At 37.6% G+C, this 26173-nt stretch overlaps 1 protein-coding gene across 1 annotated transcript in view; it reads left to right on the top strand.

The window, feature by feature from the left end:
- IPCEF1 (interaction protein for cytohesin exchange factors 1) overlaps positions 1–26173 on the top strand; it is a 160831-nt gene that overhangs the window by 113659 nt on the left and 20999 nt on the right. The window contains exons 8-10 of the mRNA XM_057739945.1: positions 1324–1382; positions 2690–2778; positions 19701–20073. Of these exons, the coding sequence (XP_057595928.1) occupies positions 1324–1382; positions 2690–2778; positions 19701–20073 (521 nt within the window). The remainder of the gene's footprint in view (positions 1–1323; positions 1383–2689; positions 2779–19700; positions 20074–26173) is intronic.

The following is a 26173-nucleotide window of genomic DNA, read 5'->3' as shown; positions in this document are numbered from 1 at the left end:
TTCCTATGGCATGACCTGGGCCCAGGTATTGGTCTAGTTTCAAGTGGCCATGAGAGACTCATGTTTATCATGGTGCAAATGAGGCTGGAGTTCATCTTCCTTCTTGTATACGGTTCTATTTTATTTATTCTTAAAAATCATATTGATTGTGTATTTCCTGTTGAAAAATAATCACTATAGCAAGACCATGGCAGGTGGAGGGTTGGGTAAGGATTCCTAGTTTGTTGACAATTGCAGACCTGGGAATGTGTAATATGTATGCTATGGTGGAGGTGTAGCTGCATAGTTTACAAGGCATTACAGGACTAGAAAAAATAAAATGTACAGGTGAATCAATAAGTACATAGCATTATTATTGGCATTTTGTTGATATTGATTGACTTAGGCTAGTTTTGTTTCCAAAAAAAGATGAATACATGTTATGGAATATTTTTTAAAAATAAAGAAAACTGGAAAGAACTGGGAAATAAATCACTTAGATTATCACTGTCCCAAAATGATATTTTCCCTTTAAATAGAAGTTTACATAGCTAGGAACGTATGAAATAGATATATTTTGTGTCTTTTAAAAATTTGTGTATTAGAATAAGTTTCTAACTGAAACCTTGAGAAGGAACCACAGTGGCCTGAAGTCATAAGCCACGTTTGTGTTCCTTAAGGTTTGTCTAGATCTTTTTTCGTTGTTGATGTGTAGTTGAAATTCATTGCCAATAAAATGGTAAATCAGTGGAAGATGGGACATTGTCAGTTTTTACCTTACATAAAATTTTTCAAGGAATTGAAAATTTCCCCAGCTTAGGAATAACTGTGAAGCTCTGGCCAGATGTTTTTACTGATTGATATAAAGATCGAGGTTTAAAAATGGATCATCTCCATTTGTGTATGTGTGTGTGTGTGTGTGTGTGTGAAATAAGCTTACATTCTAAAAATTAAAGAGAATTTTAAATTCAAATTCAATTAAATTCAAATTACAAAATTCATTTTGATGGTTGCTAAGAATTTCAAATACACAATTACAAAACGTATATTTATTCATATGTTTAGAATATCTAATGTAGTTGCCCACTTTAATGAGCCGTATAATGGGCCACCTCATTTCTTATCTGACAAAGAATGCCCTAAGTACAGATGGTATTATGAAACCAGAAGGCTTAGGTTTCCATACCACAAACTTAGGCTGTTTCTAGAAATATGTAGACTGACTATAGCACTATGACTTAATTTCATTGTAACGTCTGGTCCAAGACTTTCCTTTAGCGTAAAGGTGAATAGGTGGGGGACCAATTTCCCTGGTCAAACATCTATTTTCTGTTTGAATTTTAGGTGGTTAAACAAATTTGGATTAGCTGTAATCCATCCTGAATCCACTGCAAAGGATGAAGGTATGTTCTATTTTCGATTTCTGAAAATTTAGCAAGAATAATAGAATAGGGTGAAAATACAAAGTCAAGTTCTATGTATAGTCTTGTTCTAATGAAACATACTTTGTTATTTAAAATTATCTGAAAATATGTAGAGCCAGACATAGTCACACAGGCTTATCAACATGGAATAGAGCTTCTCATGCTGGCTAAGAATGCTTTTCACACTTCACCCACACGTTAGCAGCTGTAGGCTTCACTGAGATCGCAACCAATTGCCAATGCAAATGTTTTATTGCCCCACTTACTGAATTCTTACTCATAGACATGATATCGTCATGATCTAGACAGATAACTTTCAGCCCACTGTTTCCTCTCTGATAATTTAGTATTTCCACCAGGTGTGTACTGAGACTAATTACCCCAAGTTTGTACCAGGAGTCTGAATGTCAGGTTGGAACAGAGGCCATATTTTTAGCTCAGTCTGTAGCTTTCCGGGTTCAAAAGCTACAAGAGTCTGAGTCCTCTTAATGATGCAATTACTCCTTAATATTGAGAAGAAAGCGGGTTTAGGTGCCAGGGTCACAGAGCTGACACTATTTCTGAAATGCTCAGACCACGTAAAACTCGGGAATTGAAAGTGGGGGTTATGTCTTTGGAGAACAAAATCATAAAATCTTAAATTTAGAAATGGAAAAGTGGCATCTTGACTTAAAACAATAAAGAAGCATAATGCAATACTGTGAAATCAGTGTCCTAATCATCTGCTTGGTCTTCTTTTCCATAAAATAAATACCCATTGTATATTTGAAGTATATTTATAGATTGTAAGCAAAAAAAAAGATAACTGCACAAAAACCTCCTCCTTATCCTGGTAAGTGAGGCCTTCTATGATATGGCCTCAAGCAACCTTTCAACTCTGTTTTCCACCCTGTCCCTTATGGACTCTGAATACTTAGCTCAGCCTGTGTCCTCAGCCTGGTACTCCCATTACTCTGTGTACACTATCGATGGTTTACTTATCCTGTCATTTTCAGCTCATAAGATTCCTATGTTCAAAATTAGTCACTACTAATGTTCCCTTGGTGTATGACTCATACCTCTTTTGAGGAATTAGTTTTATTTTCTCCTATTTCTGCCTACTGGACAGTCTTTGAGGGCAGAATCCCTAACAGAGGGAAACTCTTCTGTATTGGTAGCTCACTAGATAAGTACTTTCTGAATTGGATTGGAATTGCAATAGCCAGATGGAGAAGAACCTCTGCTCATGCATTATGAAATAAGCGATGACAGCATTGAAACGTTCAGCATTTTCCTTTTTGTTGTAGAATGCTACAGTGAGAGTGAACAGGAAGATCCCGAAATAGCTGTCGAGACAGCGCCCCCTCGTTGCTCTGCGGAGACTGTCTCTCCTTTGGTATGTACCAACGTCATTAGTCTGTCAGTCATTGATCAAATGTGTGGATGTGTTTCCTACCAATTGGGTAGAAACTACCTTGACTAATACATTTTTAGAGTAAGCTAAGTTAAGGTACTTGCCAAAGAGCAAGTGCAAGTCTCAGGGTGCTGATTTTGAGCTTTCTCCACAGCAACGCATTGATATGATAAACTTGGTGCATTTGTGTGACCCACAGATACATTATGCTCAGAGGAGTCATGGTAATGCAAAGGTCTTCTAGGTAAAAGGCCAGTGCTTGCCAAGGTTTGTTTTATAATGTTTATTTATACCTTACTTGTTCTCAGAAAGATTGAAAATGCCTTGCCTAGGTGCCCGCACTCTAACGGTGTAAAATGAATGTGAAGGGGATGAAGGCAATAACAGGAAGAGAAAATTAGAATCAGAAAGATAGCAGGAATCCAAAAGGGGGGTTAGCACATTAGATCTGCATATGGAATTATTCAGTATATTCACTAGAGAGAAGTCTAAGGTTGAGTGTAAGCTTTGGAAGCATCCAGTGTAAGTTCAGGTTATTAATGAACGTTCAGACTACGGAGACTTGCTTTATATTTGGATGTTCATGGGCACTATAGCGATGGTGCGTAGAAGGAGTCAAGCAAAGATTTTTGGCGAAGTTGGTTTATGGCTTTTATACCTACCATAAACCAGAACTTATATAGGTATTTTATTTTTATTTATTTATTTATTTTTGCATTTTTTTAATTGCGGTATAGCTGTTTTACAGTGTTGTATTAGTTTCTATTGTACAGCAAAGTGAAATAGAGTTCCCTGTGCTATATAGCAGGTTATATAGGTATTTTAAATATATAATCATTTACTTCCCTCAGATAACCCTGAAATGCAGTATTATTTAATCTGTATTTCCCTGATTAGTAATGAGGCCAAGTATCTTTTTTTTTTTTTTATTAAGATACAGTTAACATACAATAAACTGTATATATTTAGAGTGTACAATTTGGTATCCCAATCTCCCAATTCATTCCCCCCAAACCCTCCCCACTTTCCCCACTTGGTGTCCATATGTTTGTTCTCTACATCTGTGTCTCTATTTCCACCTTGCAAACTGGTTGATTTGTACCATTTCTCTATAGTCCGCATATATGTGTTAATATATGGTATTTGTTTTTCTCTTTCTGACTCACTTCACTCTGTATGACAGTCTCCAAGTCCCTAGAAATGTCTCTAGAAATGTCCCAGTTTCATCGCTTTTTACAGCTGAGTACTATTCCATTGTATATATGTACCACAACTTTTTTATCCATTCATCTGTGGATGGACATTTAGGTTGCTTCCAGGTCCTGGCTATTGTCAATAGTGCTGCAGTGAACATTGGAGTGCATGTGTCTTTTTGAATTATGGTGTTCTCTGGGTATATGCCCAGCAGTGGGATTGCTGGGTCATATGGTAGTTCTATTTTTAGTTTTGCAAGGAACCTCCATACTGTTCTCCACAGTGGCTGTATCAATTTACATTCACACCAACAGTGCAAGAGCATTCCCTTTTCTCCACACCCTCTCCAGCATTTACTGTTTGTAGATTTTCTGATGATGCCCATTCTGACCGGTGTGAGGTGATACCTCATTGTCGTTTTGATTTGCATTTCTCTAATAATTAGTGATGTTGAGCAGCTTTTCATGTGCCTCTTGGCCATTCGTATGTTGTCTTTGGAGAAATGGCTTTTTAGGTCTTCTGCCCATTTTTTGATTGGGTTGCTTATTTTTTTGATATTGAGCTGCATGAACTGTTTATATATTTTGGAGATTAGTCCTTTGTTGATTCGTTTGCAAATATTTTCTCCCATTCTGAGGGTTGTCTTTTCGTCTTGCTTATAGTTTCCTCTGCTGTGCAGAAGCTTTGAAGTTTCATTAGGTCCCACTTATTTATTTTTGTTTTTATTTCCATTACTCTAGGGGGTGGATCAAAAAAGATCTTGCTGTTATTTACATCAAAGAGTGTTCTTCCTATGTTTTCCTCTAGCAGTTTTATAGTGTCTGCCCTTACATTTAGGTCTTTAATCCATTTGGAGTTTATTTTTGTGTATGGTGTTAGGGAGTGTTCTAATCTCATTCTTTTACACGTAGCTGTCCAGTTTTCCCAGAACCACTTATTGAAGAGGCTGCCTTTCCTCCATTGTATATCCTTGCCTCCTTTGTCATAGATTAGTTGACCATGGTTTATCTCTGGGCTTTCTATTCTGTTCCATTGATCTATATTTCTGTTTTTGTGCCAGTACCATACTGTCTTGATCACTGTAGCCTTGTAGTATAGCCTGAAGTCAGGAAGCCTGATTCCACCAACTCGATCTTTCCTTCTCAAGATTGTTTTGGCTATTTGAGGTCTCTTGCGTTTCCACACAAATTGTAAAATTTCTTGTTCTAGTTCTGTGAAAAATGCCATTGGTAATTTGATTGGGATTTCATTGAATCTGTAAATTGCTTTGGGTAGTATAGTCATTTTTACAATGTTGATTCTTCCAATCCAAGAACATGGTATGTCCCTCCATCTGTTTGTATTGTCTTTGATTTCTTTCATTAGTGTCTTATAGTTTTCTGAGTACAGGTCTTTTACCTCCTTGGTTAGGTTTATTCCTAGGTATTTTATTCTTTTTGTTGCAATGGTGAATGGGATTGTTTCCTTAATTTCTCTTTCTGATCTTTCATTGTTAATGTATAGAAATGCAAGAGATTTCTGTGCATTAATTTTGTATCCTGCAACTTTACCAAATACATTGATTAGCTCAAGTAGTTTTCTGGTGGTATCTTTAGGATTTTCTATGTATAATATCATGTCATCTGCGAACAGTGACAGTTTTACTTCTTCTTTTCCAATTTGGATTCCTTTTATTTATTTCTCTTCTCTGATTGCTGTGGCAAGGACTTCCAAAACTATGTTGAATAGTAGTGGTGAGAGTGGGCATCCTTGTCTTGTTCCTGATCTTAGAGGGAATGCTTCCAGTTGTTCACCAATGAGAGTGATGTTTGCTGCGGGTTTGTCATATATGGCCTTTATTATGTTGAGGTAGGTTCCTTCTATGCCCACCTTCTGGAGAGTTTTTATCATAAATGGGTGTTGAATTTTGTCAAAAGCTTTTTCTGCCTCTATTGAGATAATCATGTGGATTTTATCCTTCAATTTATTAATATGGTGTATCACATTGATTGATTTGTGTATATTGAAGAATCCTTGCATTCCAGGGATAAACCCCACTTGATCATGGTGTATGATCCTTTGAATGTATTGTTGGATTTTGTTGGCTAGTATTTTGTTGAGGATTTTTGCATCTAAATTCATCAGTGATATTGGTCTGTAGTTTTCTTTTTCTGTACTATCTTTGTCTGGTTTTGGTACCAGGGTGATGGTGGCCTCATAAAATGAGTTTGGGAGTGTTCCTTCCTCTGCAATGTTTTGGAAGAGTTTGAGAAGGATGGGTGTTAGCTCTTCTCTAAATGTTTGATAAAATTCACCTGTGAATCCATCTGGTCCTGGCCTTTTGTTTGTTGGAGATTTTTAATCACAGTTTCAATTTCATTACTTTTGATTGGTCTGTTCATATTTTCTATGTCTTCCTGATTCAGTCTTGGAAGGTTATACCATTCTAAGAATCTGTCCATTTCATCCAGGTTGTCCAATTTATTGGCATATAGTTGCTTGTAGTAGTCTCTTATGGTGCTTTTTATTTCTGCGGTGTCTGTTGTAACTTCTCCTGTTTCATTTCTGATTTTATTGATTTGAGTCCTCTCCATCTTTTTCTTGATGAGTCTTGCTAGAGGTTTATTGATTTTATGTATCTTCTCAAAGAACCAGCTTTTAGTTTTATTGATTTTTGCTCTTGTTTTCTTTGTTTCTATTTCATTTATTTCTGCTCTGATCTTTATGATTTCTCTCTGTCTACTCACTTTGGGTTTTGTTTGCTCTTCTTTCTCTGATTTCTTTAGGTGTAAGATTAGATTGTTTATTTGGGATGTTTCTTGTTTCTTGAGGTAGGATTGTATTGCTATAAACTTCTCTCTTAGAGCTGCCTTTGCTGCATCCCATAGGTTTTGGATTGTTGTGTTTTCATTGTCATTTGTCTCTAGGTATTTTTTGATTTCCTCTTTGATTTCTTCAGTGATCTCTTGGTTATTCAGTAGTGTATTGTTTAGCCTCCATGTGTTTGTGTTTTTTACAGTTTTTCCCCTGTAATTGATTTCTAATCTCATAGCATTGTGGTTGGAAGAGATGCTTGATATGATTTCAATTTTCTTGAATTTACCAAGGCTTGATTTATGACCCAAAATGTGATCTATCCTGGAGAATGTTCCATGTGCACTTGAGAAGAATGTGTAATCTGCTGTTTTTGGATGTAATGTCCTGTAGATATCTATTAAATCAAGCTGATTTATTGTGTCATTTAAAGCTTGTGTTTCCTTATTAATTTTCTTTGTGGATGATCTGTCCATTGGTGTCAGTGGGGTGTTAAAGGCCCCCACTATGACTGTGTTACTGTAGATTTCCTCTTTCATAGTTCTTAGCATCTGCCTTACGTATTGAGGTGCTCCTATATTGGGTGCATATATATTTATAATTGTTATCTCTTCTTCTTGGATTGATCCCTCGATCTTTATGTAGTGTCCTTTCTTGTCTTTTGTAATATCTTTTATTTTAAAGTCTATTTTATCTGATATGAGTATTGCTACTCCAGCTTTCTTTTGATTTTCATTTAATGGAATATCTTTTTCCATCCCCTCACTTTCAGTCTGTGTGTGTCCCTAGGTCTGAAGTGGGTCTCTTCGAGACAGCATATATATGGGTCTTGTTTTTATATCCATTCAGCCAGTTGGTGTCTTTTGGTTGGTGCATTTAGTCCATTTACATTCAAGGTAATTATCGATATGTATGTTCCTATTACCATGTTCTTAATTGCTTTGTTTTTGTTTCTGTAGGTCCTTTTCTTCTCTTATGTTTCCCGCTTAGAGAAGTTCCTTTAGCATTTGTTGTAGGGCTAGTTTGGTGGTGCTGAATTCTCTTAGCTACTGCTTGTCTGTAAAGCTTTTGATTTCTCCATTGAATCTGAATGAGATCCTTGCTGGGTTGAGTATTCTTGGTTGTAGGGTCTTCTTTTTCATCACTTGAAGTATATCATGACACTCCCTTCTGGCTTGCAGAGTTTCTGCTGAGAAATCAGCTGTTAACCTTATGGGAATTCCCTTGTATGTTATTTGTCATTTTTCCCTTGTTGCTTTTGACAACTTTTCTCTGACTTTAATTTTTGTCAATTTGACTACTATATGTCTTGGTGTGTTTCTCCTTGGGTTTATCCTGCCTGGGACTCTCTGCGCTTCCTGGACTTGGGTAGCTCTTTCCTTTCCCATGGCAGGGAAGTTTTCAACTATAATCTCTTCCAATATCTTCTCGGGTCCTTTCTCTCTCTCTTCTCCTTCTGGGACCCCTATAATGTGAATGTTGATGTGTGTAACATTGTCCCAGAGGTCTCTTAGGCTGTCTTCAGTTCTTTTCATTCTTTTTTCTTTATTCTTTTCTGCATCAGTGATGATCACCATTCTGTCTTCCAGGTCACTTACTCGCCCTTCTGCCTCTGTTAATCTGCTATTGGTTCCTTCTAGTGCATTGTTCATTTCAGTTATTGTGTTGCATATCTCTGTTTGTTTGCTCTTTAATTCTTCTAGGTCTTTGGTAAACTTTTCGATCTTTGCATTCAGTCTTTTTTCAAAGTCCTGGATCATCTTCACTATCATTATTCTGAATTCTTTTTCTGGAAGGGTGCCTATCTCCTCTTCACTTAGTTGTTTTTCTCATGTTTTATCTTGTCCCTTCATCTGGTACAAAGTTCTCTGCTTTTTCATTTTCTGTATCTTTCTGTGGCTATGGTTTTCAGTTCCACAGAAGGAAATACTGCTGATACTGCTTGATATTGTTGTCTGCCCTCTTGTGGAGGAAGCTCTCTAGGAGGCTCGTGTATGCTTCCTGATGGGAGGGACTGATGGTGGGTAGGGCTGGGTGGGCAGAGCTCAGTAGGACTTTAATCCGATTTGGTGGATGGAGATCAGTAAAACTTTAATCTGCTAGTCTGCCAAATGGTGGGGCTGTGTTCTCACCTTGTTTGATGTTTGGCCTGAGGCTACCTAGCAGTGGAGCTTACAGGCTCTTTAGTGGGGCTAATGGCAGACCCTGGGAGGGCTCATGCCAATGAGCATTTCCCAGAACCCCTGCTGCCAGTGCCTCTGTCTCCTCAGTGAGCCACAGCTGCCCCCCACCTCTGCCGGCAACCCCCCAACACCAGCAGGTAGGTGTGATTCAGTCTCCTATGGGGTCACTGCTCTTTCCCCCTGGGTCCTGGTGAGCACACTTTTTTGTGTGTCCTCCAAGAGTGGAGTCTGTTTCCCCCAGTCCTGTGGAGGTCCTGCAATCAAATCCCACTGGCTTTCAAAGTCTGATTCTCTGGGGATTCCTCCCCCCGTTGCTGGACTCCCAGGTTGGGAAGCCTGTTGTGGGGCTCACAACCCTCACTTTACTGGGTGGACTTTTGCAGTATAACTGTTCTCCAGTTTGTGAGTCACCCACCCAGCATATATGGGATTTGATTGTAACGCAATTGCGCCCCTCCTACCGTCTCATTGCAGCTTCTCCTTTGTCTCTGGATGTGGGGTGTCTTTTTTGGTGAGTTCCAGTGTCTTTCTATCGATGATTGTTCAGCAGTTAGTTGTAATTCCGGTGCTCTTGCAAGAGGGAGTGAGTGCACGTCCTCCTACTCCGCCATCTTGATCCTATCCTCCCAAGCATCTTTTCATGTTTATTGGATATTTGGATTTTCTGTTTTGTTAAGTGTCTCAAGTCTTTTGTACACTTTTAGCTGTCTTACTACTATTATTTTTAATTTATAGGATTTCTTTATTATTCTGTACATTAGTCCTTTACCAATTAAAAGTGAGGCAAATCTTCTTTCCCAGCCTATGGCTTTTATTTTTTTTAAACTGTTTCTTTTGGTTGGCAGATCTCTTGATTTCTATGTGTCAGATTTATCCATCACTTCTGTTGCAGTTGGTGTCTTTGTTTCTGGCTTAAATATTGTTTCCTTTCCCCAGGGCATGAGGTCGTAGATGTTACTATACTCATTTCATGGATTAGGAAACAGAGGTTCAGAGAGATAGAATGGCTTGGTCGCACTGCCGTAAATGGAGCACCTGAGATGGGAACCCTGGTCTGTCTAGCTTTATAGTCTATGCTCTTCCCATTCTACCATGACACTTGCCCATCTATGGACCTGAAAAACTAAGAGGGCGAGTCAAAAATTATCTGCACTCCGGTTACATTAAAACTTCTATAAATTCTACAGCCAGAGTGGGATATTTTTCACTCACCCTCATATAAGTTCTGATAAGTTACAGCAACTCCTTCACTTACCAGACCTCTTCTGTCAGAATTTTCTATTTTGTGTGATATGGTTGTATTTGCATTTTGCCAGTTCCTGGGTTTAAGGTGTTAATATCATTTAAATAATGACTTCTATCTGCTGTCAGTGGGAAATTGTGGTCACTTTTCTAATTTATTTGGTTAGCAGCCAAGACCAGAAATAAATATTTGTTGAGTAAATATTTATTTAAAAATCTCTGTGCACTGTTGGTGGGACTGTAAGTTGGTACAGCCACTATGGAAAACAATTTGGAGGTTCCTTAAAAAACTACAAATAGAACTACCATATGATCCAGTAATCCCACTCCTGGGCATATACCCAAAGAAAACCATAATCCCAAAAGAAACTTGTACCATAATGTTTATTGCAGCACTCTTTACAATAGCCAGGACATGGAAGCAACCTAAATGCCCATCAACAAATGAATGGATACAGAAGATGTGGCATATATATACAATGGAATATTACTCAGCTATAAAAAGGGATGAGATGGAGCTATATGTAATGAGGTGGATAGAACTACAATCTGTCATACAGAGTGAAGTAAGTCAGAAAGAGAAGGACAAATATTGTATGCTAACTCACATATACGGAACCTAAAAATGGTACTGATGAACTCAGTGACAAGAACAAGGAAGAAGATGCAGAGAATGGACTGGAGAACTCGAGGTATGGGAGGGGGTGGGGGGTGAAGGGGAAACTGAGAAGAAACGAGAGAGTAGCACAGACATATATATACTACCAACTGTAAAATAGTCAGTGGGAAGTTGTTGTATAACAAAGGGAGTCCAACTCGAGGATGGAAGATGCCTTAGAGGACTGGGGCAGGGAGGGTGGGGGGGACTCGAGAGGGGGGGGCGTCAAGGAAGGGAGGGAATATGGGGATATGTGTATAAAAACAGTTGATTGAACCTGGTGTACCCCCCCCCCAAAAAAAAAAAAAAAATCTCTGTTAAATAGGATTAGCCAAAGCTAAGTAAGATATAAATAAAATTAAACTTTGAATATGGTAAAAAGCAGACTAATTTTTGAACGAGACTTACAATATAGCCTTTCTTAATGTATTCATGGCTTTCCTTTGATGTAGTCTGTCTCCTCTTTTAAAATCAATTTCCGCATTTTGAAAAAATGAAATAGACGTGCCTTGCTGGTTTTATAGAGAAGCCTATATTTTTGTTTAGTTTCTTTTTGTCTTGTCTCTGTCTCTCTGTGTCTCTCCATTTCTGTCTGTCTCTTATATGATTTATTTTAGTTCTGAAATACTGTGATTTTTCAGTTTTATAATGGCAAACTATATCACAGATTACAAAAGCATTGTCAGGCATCTAGAACTTTGATGAATGTAAAAGCAACCAAATTGTATTCTTAGATGAAGGATCATGGCTCAGTTGCCTTATACAGTGATAGTCTTACCAACTGTTACAGTAGAAGCCCAAGGAATGCTTGCTTGAAAACAAATAAATGAAGAGATGGATGTGAGATCTGTAAGTTAGGTCATTGAAGTGGGAGGACTGTTTAAAATGTCATTCTAAATGTCAATCAAATGTTATTCCTTAAAGTTCTAAGTTAAGCATTTTTTGAAAGACCACTAAAGTTAACAGTTATTTTCTGAAGATATGTATTAGAAATAGATAAATGTTGAACACTTAGATTTTATTTTCCTTAGAAACAGAGTATGTTGTTCCTGATCACATACTTCCCAGGCAGATTTTGTTTCTGCTTTCCCTTGTTTCTGACAAAATAGATGTGCCAGACACTTGGTTAAAATAACATTTAATAAGGCAACTATACTCCAATAAAAATAAATTTAAAAAATAAATTTAAGCTTTTTATTTAAACATATGAAATTTTAAAAATCATAATATCTTTGGTCCAGAGCATGAACCAACTTATTGTTTTGGCTCAATCTGTCACAGGCTAGACATAACTGAGCTAGATAAACCTAGGCAAGAAAAACAAAACAAAAACCAAGAACACCCAAACCTTTCCCAAGTTCTTGCTTTAAAAAAATGTGTGGGTAATAAACTTTCATTTTGGAATGATGAATTCAAATAAAAAAATACTATTCTTGAAAATTATCTCAAAAATTATAAAATCTTGAATTAAAATTTTAATTCTGTGTCCAGTCATTTTGATTGCTATAAAGATGAGCTTAGTAAGACTTCAGCACCAGACCAATTTGGACCTCTGCTTCTAATGGGTGGGGCCACATTACACAGAGAATAAAGAATATTACAGGGTCTTCTTTGAGTGAACAAGAGTTTTCTGTTTATTGTTTTTTCTTCTTGAGAAAGCTCCACAAGATGGATGGTAAAAAGGACATCCATTTATTTACAGAGAAATTAAAAATGGAAAGCTTTTTGACAGGCTCAAAAGAGATGGAACTCTATATAGGTTTCACTTTGGAAGATCCTTTTTGGAAATCACTACCTATGATTCCTTGAAACTCACAAAAGAGCAAAAAAGGAATTGACTTCATTAACATTTCAAACATTAGTTTTATATGTTATAAAGTGATTTAACAACTCAAAGATCATTAAAAACTTGTTACAAATATTTTCCAAGTTTAATTTTTAAAAAGCATTGTCTCACAATTCAAGCTATGCTTATATGCTCATTCATTTAACAAATATTTAGAGACTTCCCTGGTGGTCTAGTGCTTAAGACTTCTCTTTCCAATGCAGTGGGTGCAGGTTCAATCCCTGGTCGGGCAGCTAAGATCCCACATGCCTCGCTTGGGGTCAAAAAACCAAAACCATAAAAAAAAACCAGAAGTAATATTGTGATAAATTCAGTAAAGACTTTAAAAATGGCTCACATCAAAAAAAAAAAAATCTAAAAAATAAAACTAAACAAAAAACCCCACAAACATTTATTGAGAGCCACTATTCTAAATAGTACTTGGGACACAACAGTAAATAAACAAAGGTTCATTGCTTCATAGAGCCAAACTTATAGTTGAAGGAGACTGAAAATAAACAATCAACATAATAAGTAAAGTATCTGCTATGTCAGTAGAAGAAGTAGAGCTGAGTGAGTACAAGGCGGTCAGGAGTGCTGCAGGACAGTTGTGACAATGGAAAGGGGGACCAGGACAGGACTGAGCGAGAGTGAGATCTGAGCAAAGCTCTTGAAAGGTGGTGTGAGACTCAGCCAGGAGGATAGTCAGGGGTGTTTTCCAAGCAAAGGGAACAATTCGAGTGCAGATCTCCTTGGTGCGTAGATGGCAATGCAAGGAGGCCAGTGTGGCTGGAACAGGGTGAACCAAGGTTGGAGGGTAATAGTGTCCACATGTGTGGGGCCTGTGGACCATTAAGGACTTTGATGTGTTGAGTTCCTTAGCCTTTGCGAGTTTTGAGCAGAAGAGTGATATGATCAATTTCCATTTTAAAAGGACCACTCACGCTGCTGTGGGGACAGACCCTACGACGTAGGGGGAAAGTATAGAAGTGAGGAAGTCTAAGGGTGTGTGTGTAGTAATCTAGTATAGAGATGGTGATGACTGGGAACAGGGCATAGGTGAGAAATAGAATGATTGGATTTTGAACATAGTTGGAAGGCAGACCAATAGGTGGATCAGATATGAGAGGAACTGAGAAGATAAATATCCCAGTTTTAAGGAGCTCATGCAGATTATTTTTAACATGATAACCCTTATATTTTGATGCTTTTCAGAAGTACAATTCCTTTATGTCCAGAGGATGGAAAAAAAAAATCAGCTAAAGCAAATCAAAGAAGCAGTAAGTAGAAACAAACCCTGTGTACTCTGGCCCATTGGCCAGTGGCAGAGGAGGAGGTCAAAGATTAAACACAAAAAGAGTAAAATCAATTTTAGAAATTCAAATTTAATTTTAGTAGGATGGCTCTTGCACAGTTGTTTACTAAAGGACACAATCTTTCACTACGTGTACTGTATAAAATAATAGAAATGCTTTCAAGGGAGATAGTTGGATGAAAAATTATTAGTGAGTATATATACTTACAAAGAAAAAGTAGAAAGAAAAATTCACCCTCCATCCTCAAAATGCAAAAAAATTTCTTAAGCTCTATGGTTGAACACGTAAGTGATTTTAAGATTTTTTCCAAAATTAGCTTTTACATTTCACCTCTTCATTTAAGAGTTCATCTTCTGGCCGTCAGTCACAAGGCATGGCGGCTGTCCCATGACCTCTCCCAGGCCTTCCATGTAGTTGCCCCTACCCTAGTTGGTGTTTGCATTAGCTCTTGCCCAGGTTATTTCAAAATAGCAGCCTCTTTTTTCTGTCTCTGTCTCTAATATCTCTCTCCTCTTAAAAAACCACTTCCAAATTAGTCTGCCTAATGTGCAGTTCTCATAAATCAGTTTGCCAGCACCAGACCTTTCAGTGAATCCTCATTGCTTATCGAATTAATTCTCAACTCAGTGGCTTGGTATTTCAGGCCCTTTGGCTTACTTCAGACTGCCATGACAGTCTTGTTGCTGATTCCTCCTTTGTCATCAGCCCAATAAACTGCCCCCTATCTCCTCAAAGCTTTCCAGACTTTCCTGCTTCTGTATCTGTGTTTACAAAGTTTCTCCACCTGCAGGAATCATTCACTCTCATCCCAATTCCATCTTCTAGGTATCTTCTAAGACTGGTTTAAATGTGACTTCTTTTTATTAAACCTTCCCTAGTCCTCTGAGACAGGAGGATCTTGCTTTCTTCTAAACTCTTTGTATTTCTATAGTGCATTTTTCTGGGATACTTTTTTTCGTTAGTCTCTGATTTGTATTATAGAGTTTGTGTATCTGGTTTATTTATCTAATTATTAAATTCTTAATGTCAGAGGCAGTGTCCAATATCTTTTACTTTACCCACAACATCTATAACCTTGCCTAACACATATTTAAACCTAATTCAATATTTATTTAATGGATTGATAAATGGGTGAGTGGAAGATGCTTGTGACTTCATCCACGACCTCCACAGATCTGTAGCTCTACAAATACTCCCCCACATGAATCAGAAAGTTACTACTTTACACTTGTCTAGTGATTTCACTTGGCTTTGAGAAGGATGACTTCATTTAACTCTCATAAATGTCCTGTCTTTTACAAACGAAGAAGTCAAGTGCCAGAGAAGTAAATAGAACTATCATAAGTAACCTTTGCAAGCTTAAGTTTACCTTTTATTAAGAATATTCTTTTATGTTCTCTCGTTTGTTCCTTTTGATAATCTGAGTCAGGCAGGCAGACCACTGAAAAATTTTTTTTTTCTGTATCAACCACATGCCAAGTATTTTTCCAAGAAGGGGATGTTGAAGTGAACTAGACAGTCTCATCCTTGGAGCATCTTAAGTTCTAAGTTGAGGAAGAGTCACAATAATTTGTAATTCAAACGCTCTCAAGTACTGTTAAATGCTATGAAGAAGCATCAAAATGGGGCAGTGTGCTAGGGAGTGGCTGGGGTTGAGGTTGGGGAGGGTGTTGCTTTGTCTGTGACTGTCAGGGAGGAGCCTGCTGAGGAGATGGTATTTAACTCGAGACCAAAATGATGGCAAGGAGGCAGCCAACCCAAATCCACAGAGTGAGCCTTTCAGGCAGGAGGAACCAGAGAAGTGCTCAAGGAACAGAATGAAGACCATGTGGTTGGAAAGGAGAGGTAAGGGGAGGTTGAAAGAGGGGTAGGTAGGGGTCCGTGTGGGCCTTCTCGGCTCTAATGATGACTGTGGATACTCTACTTGTGATGGGTGCTTACTGGAGGATGTTAAGAGGAGAATATTGTGGTGCATTTTCTGTTTTAAGAAATGCTCTAGCTATTGTTTAGAGGATGGACTGGAGTGGGGAGGGGGTGGCAAATGGTGGAGGCAGGAAGTCAGTAAACTAGGACTTGGAAGTAAAGTGGTTTTTCCAAGGCCCCTTGGATACTAAAGATCGAAGTGAGGGGTGGGTCTTCTGCCAGCTCATTGCCCAAGGTCATGCAGAAGGCCAGTGACAGGGGGCAGTGTACCATACAAGGTCTTCCGGTTTTCAGAGTAACGTTTCTACTAGCATATGGTAGAAATATAAACACAATACCTCCTAGGGCTTAACAGCAATTTACTAGTTTGTTTTTATTAATACGGCCATTAGAAGGAAAGAAAAGCTGTGTACTTTCTTTTTTTTCGCATTTGGTTTCATTATGTTTAGTCTTAAGTTATTCCTGTATTTTCTTTTATTTTTTCATATACTTTGACTAATGTTGCTTAAGACTTATATGCTGACTCACTCCTTTCTAATTACAGGCTTTTGGTGGCCATTTTAAACTCTTTTCCCCACATGTCAAACTTGTGTTTTAAAGACAATTTAAAGAAAAGAATTTTAGAGCTAATCATCTTTTGAACTAAGTTTCTTCAATGAGTTAAAATGCCTTTTACAGAAAATGGGGAAAAACAATATTGATTTTTTAATTTAATCATACATGCTTTCCTCATTAAAACTAAGATTTTTAAAATATCATTCATTTTCTTGTTAAAAAGTAAAATTTTAAAGCCCAAATGTTCTGAAATAAATGAAACAACATGCAATTATTAATCTAATAAATAAGATAATTTTGTTTGAGGTTATGGGAACATTTTGTGGGAGTATTTGCATTGCAAAATCAGTAATGGTCAGCCCTAGATCCCAGGATTAGGATAAATCATCCATAACAACTTTACAGAGAATTTCAGGGTGCTCCTGAGTAAGAGCCTGAACCGCTCCGGGCTGTTTTCCTTCACACAGCTGGCTCTCCAGACCAGTCTTTGTAGCATTAATTTAATATTACCAGCTATTAATTTTTAAATTTATTAATGCTAAAAATGGAGATGCAAGAATGATTAAAAACAGCCTGCTTTCAAGTAACTCACGGAAAAAGAGGAACAAATCTATCAGCAATTACAGTATTAATTGACAAATAGAATGAAATTCTACCCCGTGTGATAGAAGTGAGCCAGGGATCACAAGGCAAAGCTACCTACCTCGCTTTGAGGCCACCAGAGAAGGCTTCCTGGAGGAGCTGGCCCTTGAACTGACACTTGAAGGATAGGCTTGTGTTATCCAAGCAGGGGTGAGCTGGAGAGGAGAAACTGTCACTCCTTTCTACCTTCGTGTGATTTGCAGTGGGGAGTTTTCTGGGTATGTTACTTGAATGGTACATAGAAGGCACTGAGCTCTCTGACTTGTAGCTATGGGTAGCTAGAGAATGGTAGAAAGAATGGACCAGGGTTTAGCACCACAGGGTTTATAAAGCACGTTCCCCAACCGTCCCCCAGCAGCACTCCAGGTAACCTTTGATTCGTGTCAAACTCTCTTCTAATGAAAACTCCCTCTGACATGATACTTATCTTTTTCGCATTTTGTTTTTCCTTCTCCTCTAGTTCTTTTCCTTATTCCTTTCTCCCCCCTCACTCTTCTTTTCTCCGTTTAAAAATCAACTTTATAAATGCTACATGGTGCTAGAGAAAATGGTTTGGAAGCATTTGCTGTGTGTTAGCACCACAAATAAGAACACTCTTCCCGGAAATTTCTGATGCTCATTGAATACATCTTTCCTCATTCTTTTAACCAGAGTTTTGAGGTTCAAAAAGGCTTATGGCAAGTGCTGCAGCAATAGCTGTTTGCACAAATAGCCCATTTTGCTATAATCAACTTACAGTAGTATCAGCAGGAGCAACAGGAAAAGCTTGTGTTTGGCCTCTTTTCAGAAAAGGAAGCTGATCCCACTGAAGCCAAGTTTTACTAAAATAGCTCACAATAGGGGATCGTGTCAGGACTGGGCCTAAATGGGTATTTTTGTTAATATTTACTCTGTAGATCCTGTTAACGAGTAAACAAGTCTTGGCATTTATTTGGACAGTTTGATGGGGGGCGGGGGGTGCATTATCACCTCTGGATAACTAGGGTTTTATTTAGCGAATTACAGATCTTGGATATCCTAGTTAAGTGGTCTGGGTGACTGAAGGCAGGTGGTTTGAAAGCTTTTGGACACATTCATGAAAGGAAAGTTTTCATGTCATGCCAATTATATTATTATTAAGTAAATGTGTGTGTGTGATGAGTTTGTATCTTAACTAGATGTTTTAGTGTCATGCTACTAAAAAGTGGATTTATTGCTTATTTGACAATCCATGTCTAGCATGCAGCCAGCTGGGTACTCATTGGGTATCTACTGACTTTTTCCGTCAGAACTCAGAGCTTAGAACCTGCAAAATTCTTGGGAACATATTAATTTGGAACAAAGTCAACTATCCTGAGTTAATTGCAATGATCCTGAGGTTTGGGGGAGAGGATACTCTTGCTCTTTGGCTTCTTCCCTCTAACTATCTCCTCCCTACCACTTCCTCCACTTCCTTGGAGTTCTGAATGCTGGAAATTGACACGAGTATCTCATAGGATGACATAATGAAACTGAACCAGAAAAAGCCTTCTCTGTCTTATCTGCCATTGGAGATACAGGGTGACCCCCAAAGCACTGGTGTTTAGATTTTTTTGGATTTTTATTGACTAAAAAAATTAAAAAGGGAGGAACAACATATAGTAGCCAAATGTTTATTTTGCTATGCAGCACATTAAAAAAAATCTCCAAAATCAAAAGCTAATAGCTACCAGTACCATTTTCCAAAAGAAGGCATATATTTTAACATCAAAATGTAACAAGGATACAATCTCAGAATAAATGAAGTCCTTCCCCAGAGAGGACATGGTGATGTTGCATTGATGTTTTCTCCATAGACTGGTGAAAATTTTGTGAAGGATTGTCATTCACCCTTGGATTGTATGTCAGGAACTGCTTTCAGAAGATCCTACATCATCAACCCACTTCTCATAGTTGTTGGTTTCCCTTTAATGAATTAGGAGCCTGTATATGCATTCCTGTCTTCTTTGGTGAAAGTTTATTGACATTTTGAAATTACTGAAGAATGAATGGGTTAACATTATTTCACTTAACTATGTAGTTATGAGCTGATACTAGTCATGTGCTAAGGAATATGTGAAAAATATTTGAGGGTGTAAATATATGTGTTTTGCCCACATCACTGGTCTTCCACTCAATTAATACTATTTTGCTTCCTGTCTGGCTCCAGCTTTTGCTTTCTTTCTCTTGATCAACTTCCTCAAGGGTTTCTGCCCAATCAGTGAGAACTCAATGATAGATTGCAATCTACTTTTTGATCAGTGTCCTTCAGTGTTCCAATGAATTCCTCAAAGGTCTTTTAAGTATCTGGAGAGCATTAAAGAATAGGGTAATTCATGATATGGAGATTTTTCAGGTCCTAGAGAAGTGAATTCAAAGTTATACAAATTGGTTTTGGAAAATGGGATCATAATGGCTGTCATACAGATATAAGCACCATCTATTTTTCTTTTGACTCTTGTATTATTGGCCACTTTTTGAAACACTGGAGTACCTTCATTGAAAATGCAAAGTAGAGAATGCTGACTTAATCGTGATTTGTTTTATTCTCTTTTGGCTTTATTTGTGAAAAACAGACTGCACAGCGGGCGTCTTCGTCTTCACCCAAATTGAGTGAAACATCGCGTTCTTTCTCTTCCATGGAAAACATAAAAAAGACACCCAGCAGTTTGTCTTCCTCCATATCTAGAGGAAGACAGTCCTGGATCAACATGGTTAACAGCTCATCTGCCGCTGAAGAGGTGGGACAGTCTGTGACATGTGCTGTGCAGGTCCACTCACCCGCACCCTCAGAGGCAAACGGTCGCAGGGCCCTGGAAAACAGCTTTGCTGCATCAGAAAGTGAATTTTTGAACTCTCTGTCTAGTGATGACACTTCTTCATTGAGTAGCAACCTAGACCATCTTACTGTCCCGGACAAGCCAGCTGGATCAAAGATGACGGATAGAGGTAAACCAAGAAACTATTCATTCTTTTTAGAGAATGAATATTTGTATATGAGTGTGGAACGCTAGTGTTGATTGTAAAAAGAATGTTTAAAGTCATGAATAATTCAATAATTAAACAGTCAAGTGGGGCTAATTCCAGGGGCTACTTCTGTAGAGGAGATTGCATATGGAAAACTCCAGCTTCAGGGCCACGTATTACCTGCTGTAAGTGTTACTAACCAAATGCTTGCAACTATGAGACGTGTTCACAAAATAATGATATTTTTTCATCAATCTGAGGTAAAGCTTGAGTCTTTTTTTGTTTTGTGTTTTTGGTCCCATGTTCTATGCTCTGGAGCTTGTTGTGATTAGATCAACATTTCATAGAGGACATCACCACCATGGTTCCAAACATACAGAGCAACGACCCTCCCTGGGCTATAACCACAGATGAGGTCTAGGTCCTAGGAGGTCAGCTCCTGAGGGGCCTGCCCACACGGTTAACAGGAAGACAATCTATGTGCACTTTGGAGGGCAGCGCTAGAACTTTAAAACCAAAAAAGCACAGCTTATGTGTTTGAAAAATACATTTTTTAAAATTGAGGTATAATCAATATATAACGTTTTTTACAGGTTCTCATTAGTTATCTGTTTTATACATATTAGTGTATATATGTCAATCCCACCCCCAAACCCCGAAAAAAACATTTTAAGTCTCAGTAAAGGAAAGAGTTTATTGGAGAGTAGAAATGAAGAGTGTGAGCTTTCTTAATACTCCATGATAATTGGTCCTTATCTTTTATTCGGACTAACATTTCAAAATGATTAGTTTTCAATCATGATGCGTCTTTCCTGATGGTCTATGCATTATTCATTCCAGTGTAAAACAAGCTTACCTGATAGCAGATACTTAAACAGCAGAGAATGGTGAGTTTGTTTTGTATTTTTTCAGTGTACTATTGAGGGGAAGTTGACTGGCTAAATTCCCATGATTGCCAGCCAGGGTGGCCTGATGATGTAGGCGACAGACAGCTCTCCCCTCTCCCCCAGCCTAATCAGGGAAAGTTGCTTTAAGTTCTCAAATTTTCATAGGTACCCTATTAATTTGATTGTTGGTATCAGAGTAATTTAGGCCAAGAATTACAACTGCACAACGTGTGTGTGTGTGTGTGTGTGTGTGTGTGTGTGTGTGTGTGTGTATACAGCATTTATTTGAATTCTCAGGCTGGGAACTCATTCTCCAAGTCACTACTTTTTATGGCTTTATGTGAAGATGCTTTACACAGTTGAGTTACCTGCCTGGCCTCTGATGGCATTTGTGTTTGATACCCCTAATTTAGGCCAATGATCTACAGTTTACATTAGAAAAAATGGAGTAAATGAAGTCATTGTCAAAATAACCTACTTCTAGAGGTGGGTGAGATGGGGTTAGGCAACAGGTCCATTGAGGAGTAAGGCGGGAGTCAATGTTGGACTGTACAGAATAGAAGGCAGTAGACTCAAGTTGGCCTCAGCTTTGTGAAATGCTGTCATATGAAGGTATTGGGCTTAATTTGTACCTCTGTGGAAGTACGAAATTGATGCAAATTTTGAGGCCAATGGTGCAAGTAAAAAGGAGATAATTTTAGGTTTAGCATAAGAAACTTCTTTTTAACATTGAGAACTGTTCCAAATTGAATAGGCTCCTTTGTAGCATAATGTGTTTTTGGTCATTGAAGGTGTTTACTCATTCTGTGACAACTATTTCCATTGGGTATTAATTGCATATTGCATGTCGATTACAATTTTTGCTCTTATGAAGATATACTGAAGACGGAATTTCAGTATCTTGAACTAGATGGCCTCTAACTTGATACTTAGAAGATCCTTCCAGATGTAGGACTAGTGGAACTAAAGAAAATAATGAAAAGGACTGTATCTATTATTTTCCTGCTAAAAACTCTGACTTTAATTACTGGGCCATTAATAGAACTAAAAAGTTTCAGGCACGTGCAAAAATACACACACGCATGTGTACGCACACACACAGCACCTTGGGATGAGAATGCTTCAAAAGCAAAATAGAGAATGAAATTCCATTTGCATTCGGTTCTCAAGAGATAACTCTGCAGATTGAGTTTTCCTTTAGGACGAGTAACCTGATAGTCATGGGGAGATGTATGCAGTTCTTGTCTGTGTCTATTGTCATTCTGGGCTTCTGTGTGCTACGGAGTCTGGCTGAATACCAACAGCTCTTTTCATCTAAGAAGGAAGAAACCAGGTATTTAAAATTTTTGAGTTAAGTGCATAGTGACCAACAAAGTCTGTATGCTTCTTCAAACAGCTTGACATAAAGGTATTCCTTGGGGTAGAAAGGAAGAGAAAATAAAACTATTTTTCCCTTCACTGATTTGTTGGCACTTGCCATATGTCACAAAATTTTTGCTGATGATTTTCTCTTGCTGCTGGGGATTTGGTTAAATTCCCAGCAGAGTTAAACCACATAAAGTCATTGCTATGGAAACAGCAACCCAGTTTTTGCTTGCATTTGTGATGACATGCTATTGAGTAATCAGATTGCGTATTGTCCTTTTTTTTTACATGTGTGTTTGTGTGTTAGAAAAGAAGGTAGCTTTTCATTTTTGTGACTTCTAAAAATTGTTATTTTTTAGCTGCCAATCAAAAAAAAGAAAAGCGCTAAAATTTCTGTGTCTGAAATATCGTTCAGGATGTTTTTATGACAGGGATTGAAGTTTCGACATGGTCCATGACAGGAGTTAGGATTTTAGATTAAGTCCCAGTCTCAAGATGTGTTTGCTGGAGAAAGAGGCTTTTATCCTAGAAAAGATTCTTAAAGGTTAATAACTGAGCCCTGAAACAAGCAGACGGAATGTATTATAGCCTTATTTTTTATTTAGACAATGAGAGAAATATTTTGCAGTTGGTATGCAATTAAAATTGTGGTTGCTAGAATTTTATACTGAATTTAAACCCTTTTACACATTTTTCCCCTGCAGAGTAAGCTATTTAAACAATGCAGGGTGTTAATTGCATTCTATTGCCTTTCTACATTGGGCGTTCCAGAGCTCTTCAGACTCTTCACTGAGTCTTTCCACAACGCATAATGGCGAAAGAGGTGATAGGGTTAATGGAATGCTCATCTCTGCTCAGTTTTACTCTATACCCTTTCTTTCTTTTATGAAAGGTTATTTGGCCCATGACTCATGCCTGTGTGGTGATGACTCACATTGTATTTCTCTACTTATGTTATGCTGACAATATGGAGACAGATTGACTTATACTCACTCCATGAATGGAGTGACCATACCCTGGAGGCTCACAAGCCGAATAACCACTAATAAGACTAATACCCAGTTTATGCAAATAAATTGTCAAGTACAGGTACAGCCAGAATGAACTTGGGAATCGTGTTGAATAAAATGCATTTTTAATAAAGATATATAGACACTAGAGCATGCATGACATCTCAGGAAAGTGACGTAAATGAGCTAGATTTTAGGAGTTAGCAATTACCAAAAATTTTACACAATTTTAGGGCAAACAGTACAGATGCTACATAATTTTAGCTAGCTGCCTCAGATGATGCTGTAGGAATTATGGGGTATGTCTCTTTAGGAAGCAAGATAATAATAAAAAGTTGATTAATGAACTCCATTCAATTAAACATTATTTTTACTATTTTTGAGTATCTAACATGTACTCATGTACTTTGTGCTAACAGGAATACAAAAACAAGCAAGATACAATTTCTGGTCTAAAATTTTTTAATGTACAATGGGGAGAGTAGGAGGAATAAGACTCGTTTAACAAAAGAAAGCAGAGTAAAATAAGTGCCACAGAGATATACAAAGTACTGGGGAAATTTGAAAGAGAGCAGGAACTCAAAATATGGAAAATTACAACTAAGTGATCCAAGCTGATCTAAGATCTAAGTGGGAAGGTCTGCACATAAAGAGGAGAGCCATGGAAAAAAGGAATTGAAAATAAATTTGGATAATGTTGAATACTGAGCTCGTTGTGAGTTTATTTCAAAAGATAATAGATGATGATTGCTAATTAGAGTAATCATATAATTGCAGGTGTACTTTAGAAAAATTACCTTAGCTTAAGAATGTGGGGGTAGTGAACGAAATCGGGACATTTTTAGAGACACGGATGGACCTAGAGACTGTCATAAAGAGTGAAGTAAGTCAGAAAGAGAAAAATAAATATTTTTTAACCGTATATGTGGAATATAGAAAAATGGTACAGATCAACTGGTGTGCAAGGCAGAAACAGAGACACAGATGTAGAGAACAAACATATGGACGCCAAGTGGGGAAAACAGGGAAGGGAGAATTGGGATGGGATGAATTGGGAGATTGGGATTGCCATATATACATTAATAATAAGAAAAAAAATCAAATTGTACACTTTAAATATATGCAGTTTATCGTGTGTCAATTATATCTCAATAAAAATTCTAAAATAAAAAGAAAAAAACTAAAAAAAAAAGGAATATGGGGGTAGAAAAGTGTAAGTGGGCAAAGGAAATTGGAAGAGTTAGGAAGCTTGTATAGTAGCTGGGGTGGCAGTGGAAATAGGAAGCAAAGGAGAGACTTACTTGAGGGGTTCTATAGCAAGTCTGGTGTTTTTTTTATCGCAAATGAGTATTGGGTTTTGTTAAATGCTTTTTCTGTGTCTATCAATATTATCATGTGTTCTTTTCCTTCTTCCTCTTAAGCCTAGTGATGTGATGGACTACATTATTTTTCAAATATTGAGCCAGCCTTGCATACCTGGGATAATTCCCACTTGGTCATGGTGTAAATTTTTTTTTTTTTAATTTCAATTTGCTAATATTTTGTTGAGGGATTTTGTATCTATGTTCATGAGATATATTGGTTTTCAATAATGAACTGTCTTTGTTTGGTTTTGGTGATAATAGGGTAATGCTGGCCTCATAGAATGAGTCAGGAAGTATTACCTCTGCTTCTATCTTCTGAAAGAAATTGTAGAGAATTGGTATAATTTATTCTTTAAATGTTAGGTAGAATTCATCAGTGAACCCACATGGGACTGGTGCACTGTTTTAGAAGGTTATTAATTATTGATTCAATTTGAAGGTTTTTCAATTATTGATTGAATATAGGCCTGTTCAAATAATTTATTTCTTCTTGTGTGAGTTTTGTTTCTTTTAAAGAATTGGTCTGTTTCAGCTAGGTTATCAAATTTGTGGGCATAGATTTGCTCATAGTATTTTTTTGTTTTTTACTATCCTGTTAATGTCCCATGGGATCTGTAGTGATATCCCTCTTTTTCAGTTCTGATGTTAGTAATTTGTATCTTCTGCCTTTTTCTCTAACCAAAAACAAATTTTAATTTTTACCTTTAACCTATCTAAACATTTGACATTTAATAAGTATAGTTTACTTGTTGAGTTTTTAAAGAATCCAATTCCAAAATTAGCTCACTGCACTTATTTAATGTATGGATAGATGAAGGAGGTGAGAATGAGATTAAGAACGGAAAATCTGACCAAACAGTGAATGTTTAACAAATATGTTTTGAGGAGGTACTACATTTCTGGCCCAATTGCTGGCATTCAGAGGTGCTTTTTGAAGATAACAAAGGCAATAGCCCTCTTGCATAGAACTTACAATCTGATGTGTATGTCTGTTTTGGCAGGGCATGGAGACAATTAGCAGGTAAATAGAAGAACAGGGTAATTTCTGGTAGTGAGTAAGTTCTATAATGGAAATCAGGTACAGGTATATAATAATGGAGGTGGGAAGCAGGACCTATATTTAGATGACTACTTGGGGAGGATCTCTACAAGGAGGTGACATTTGATCTGATACCTGAATGGTACAAGGAAACCTACACATATAAGCAATATATGACAAAATACCCTAGACAGAGAGAAAATAGAGTATAAATACTCTAGTACTGGCACAAATTTTGCGGTTCAGGAAACAGAAAGAAATCCATCATGGCTGGAGCAGAGTGGGTAGGGGAAACACAGGAAGATATTGGAGAACTCAATAGCAGCTGACTGATGTGGCAACTCGTGGGTCCTTTAAGGTATTTGGATTTTGTTCGAAGTGCAATGGGATGTTTTTAGAGGAACTGAAGCTGAGGGA

This window comes from Hippopotamus amphibius, chromosome 6, assembly GCF_030028045.1.
Source record: "Hippopotamus amphibius kiboko isolate mHipAmp2 chromosome 6, mHipAmp2.hap2, whole genome shotgun sequence".
NCBI lineage: Eukaryota > Metazoa > Chordata > Mammalia > Artiodactyla > Hippopotamidae > Hippopotamus > Hippopotamus amphibius.
The sequence above is the reverse complement of the archived record's forward strand: the minus strand, read 5'-3'. Positions and strand labels throughout refer to the sequence as shown.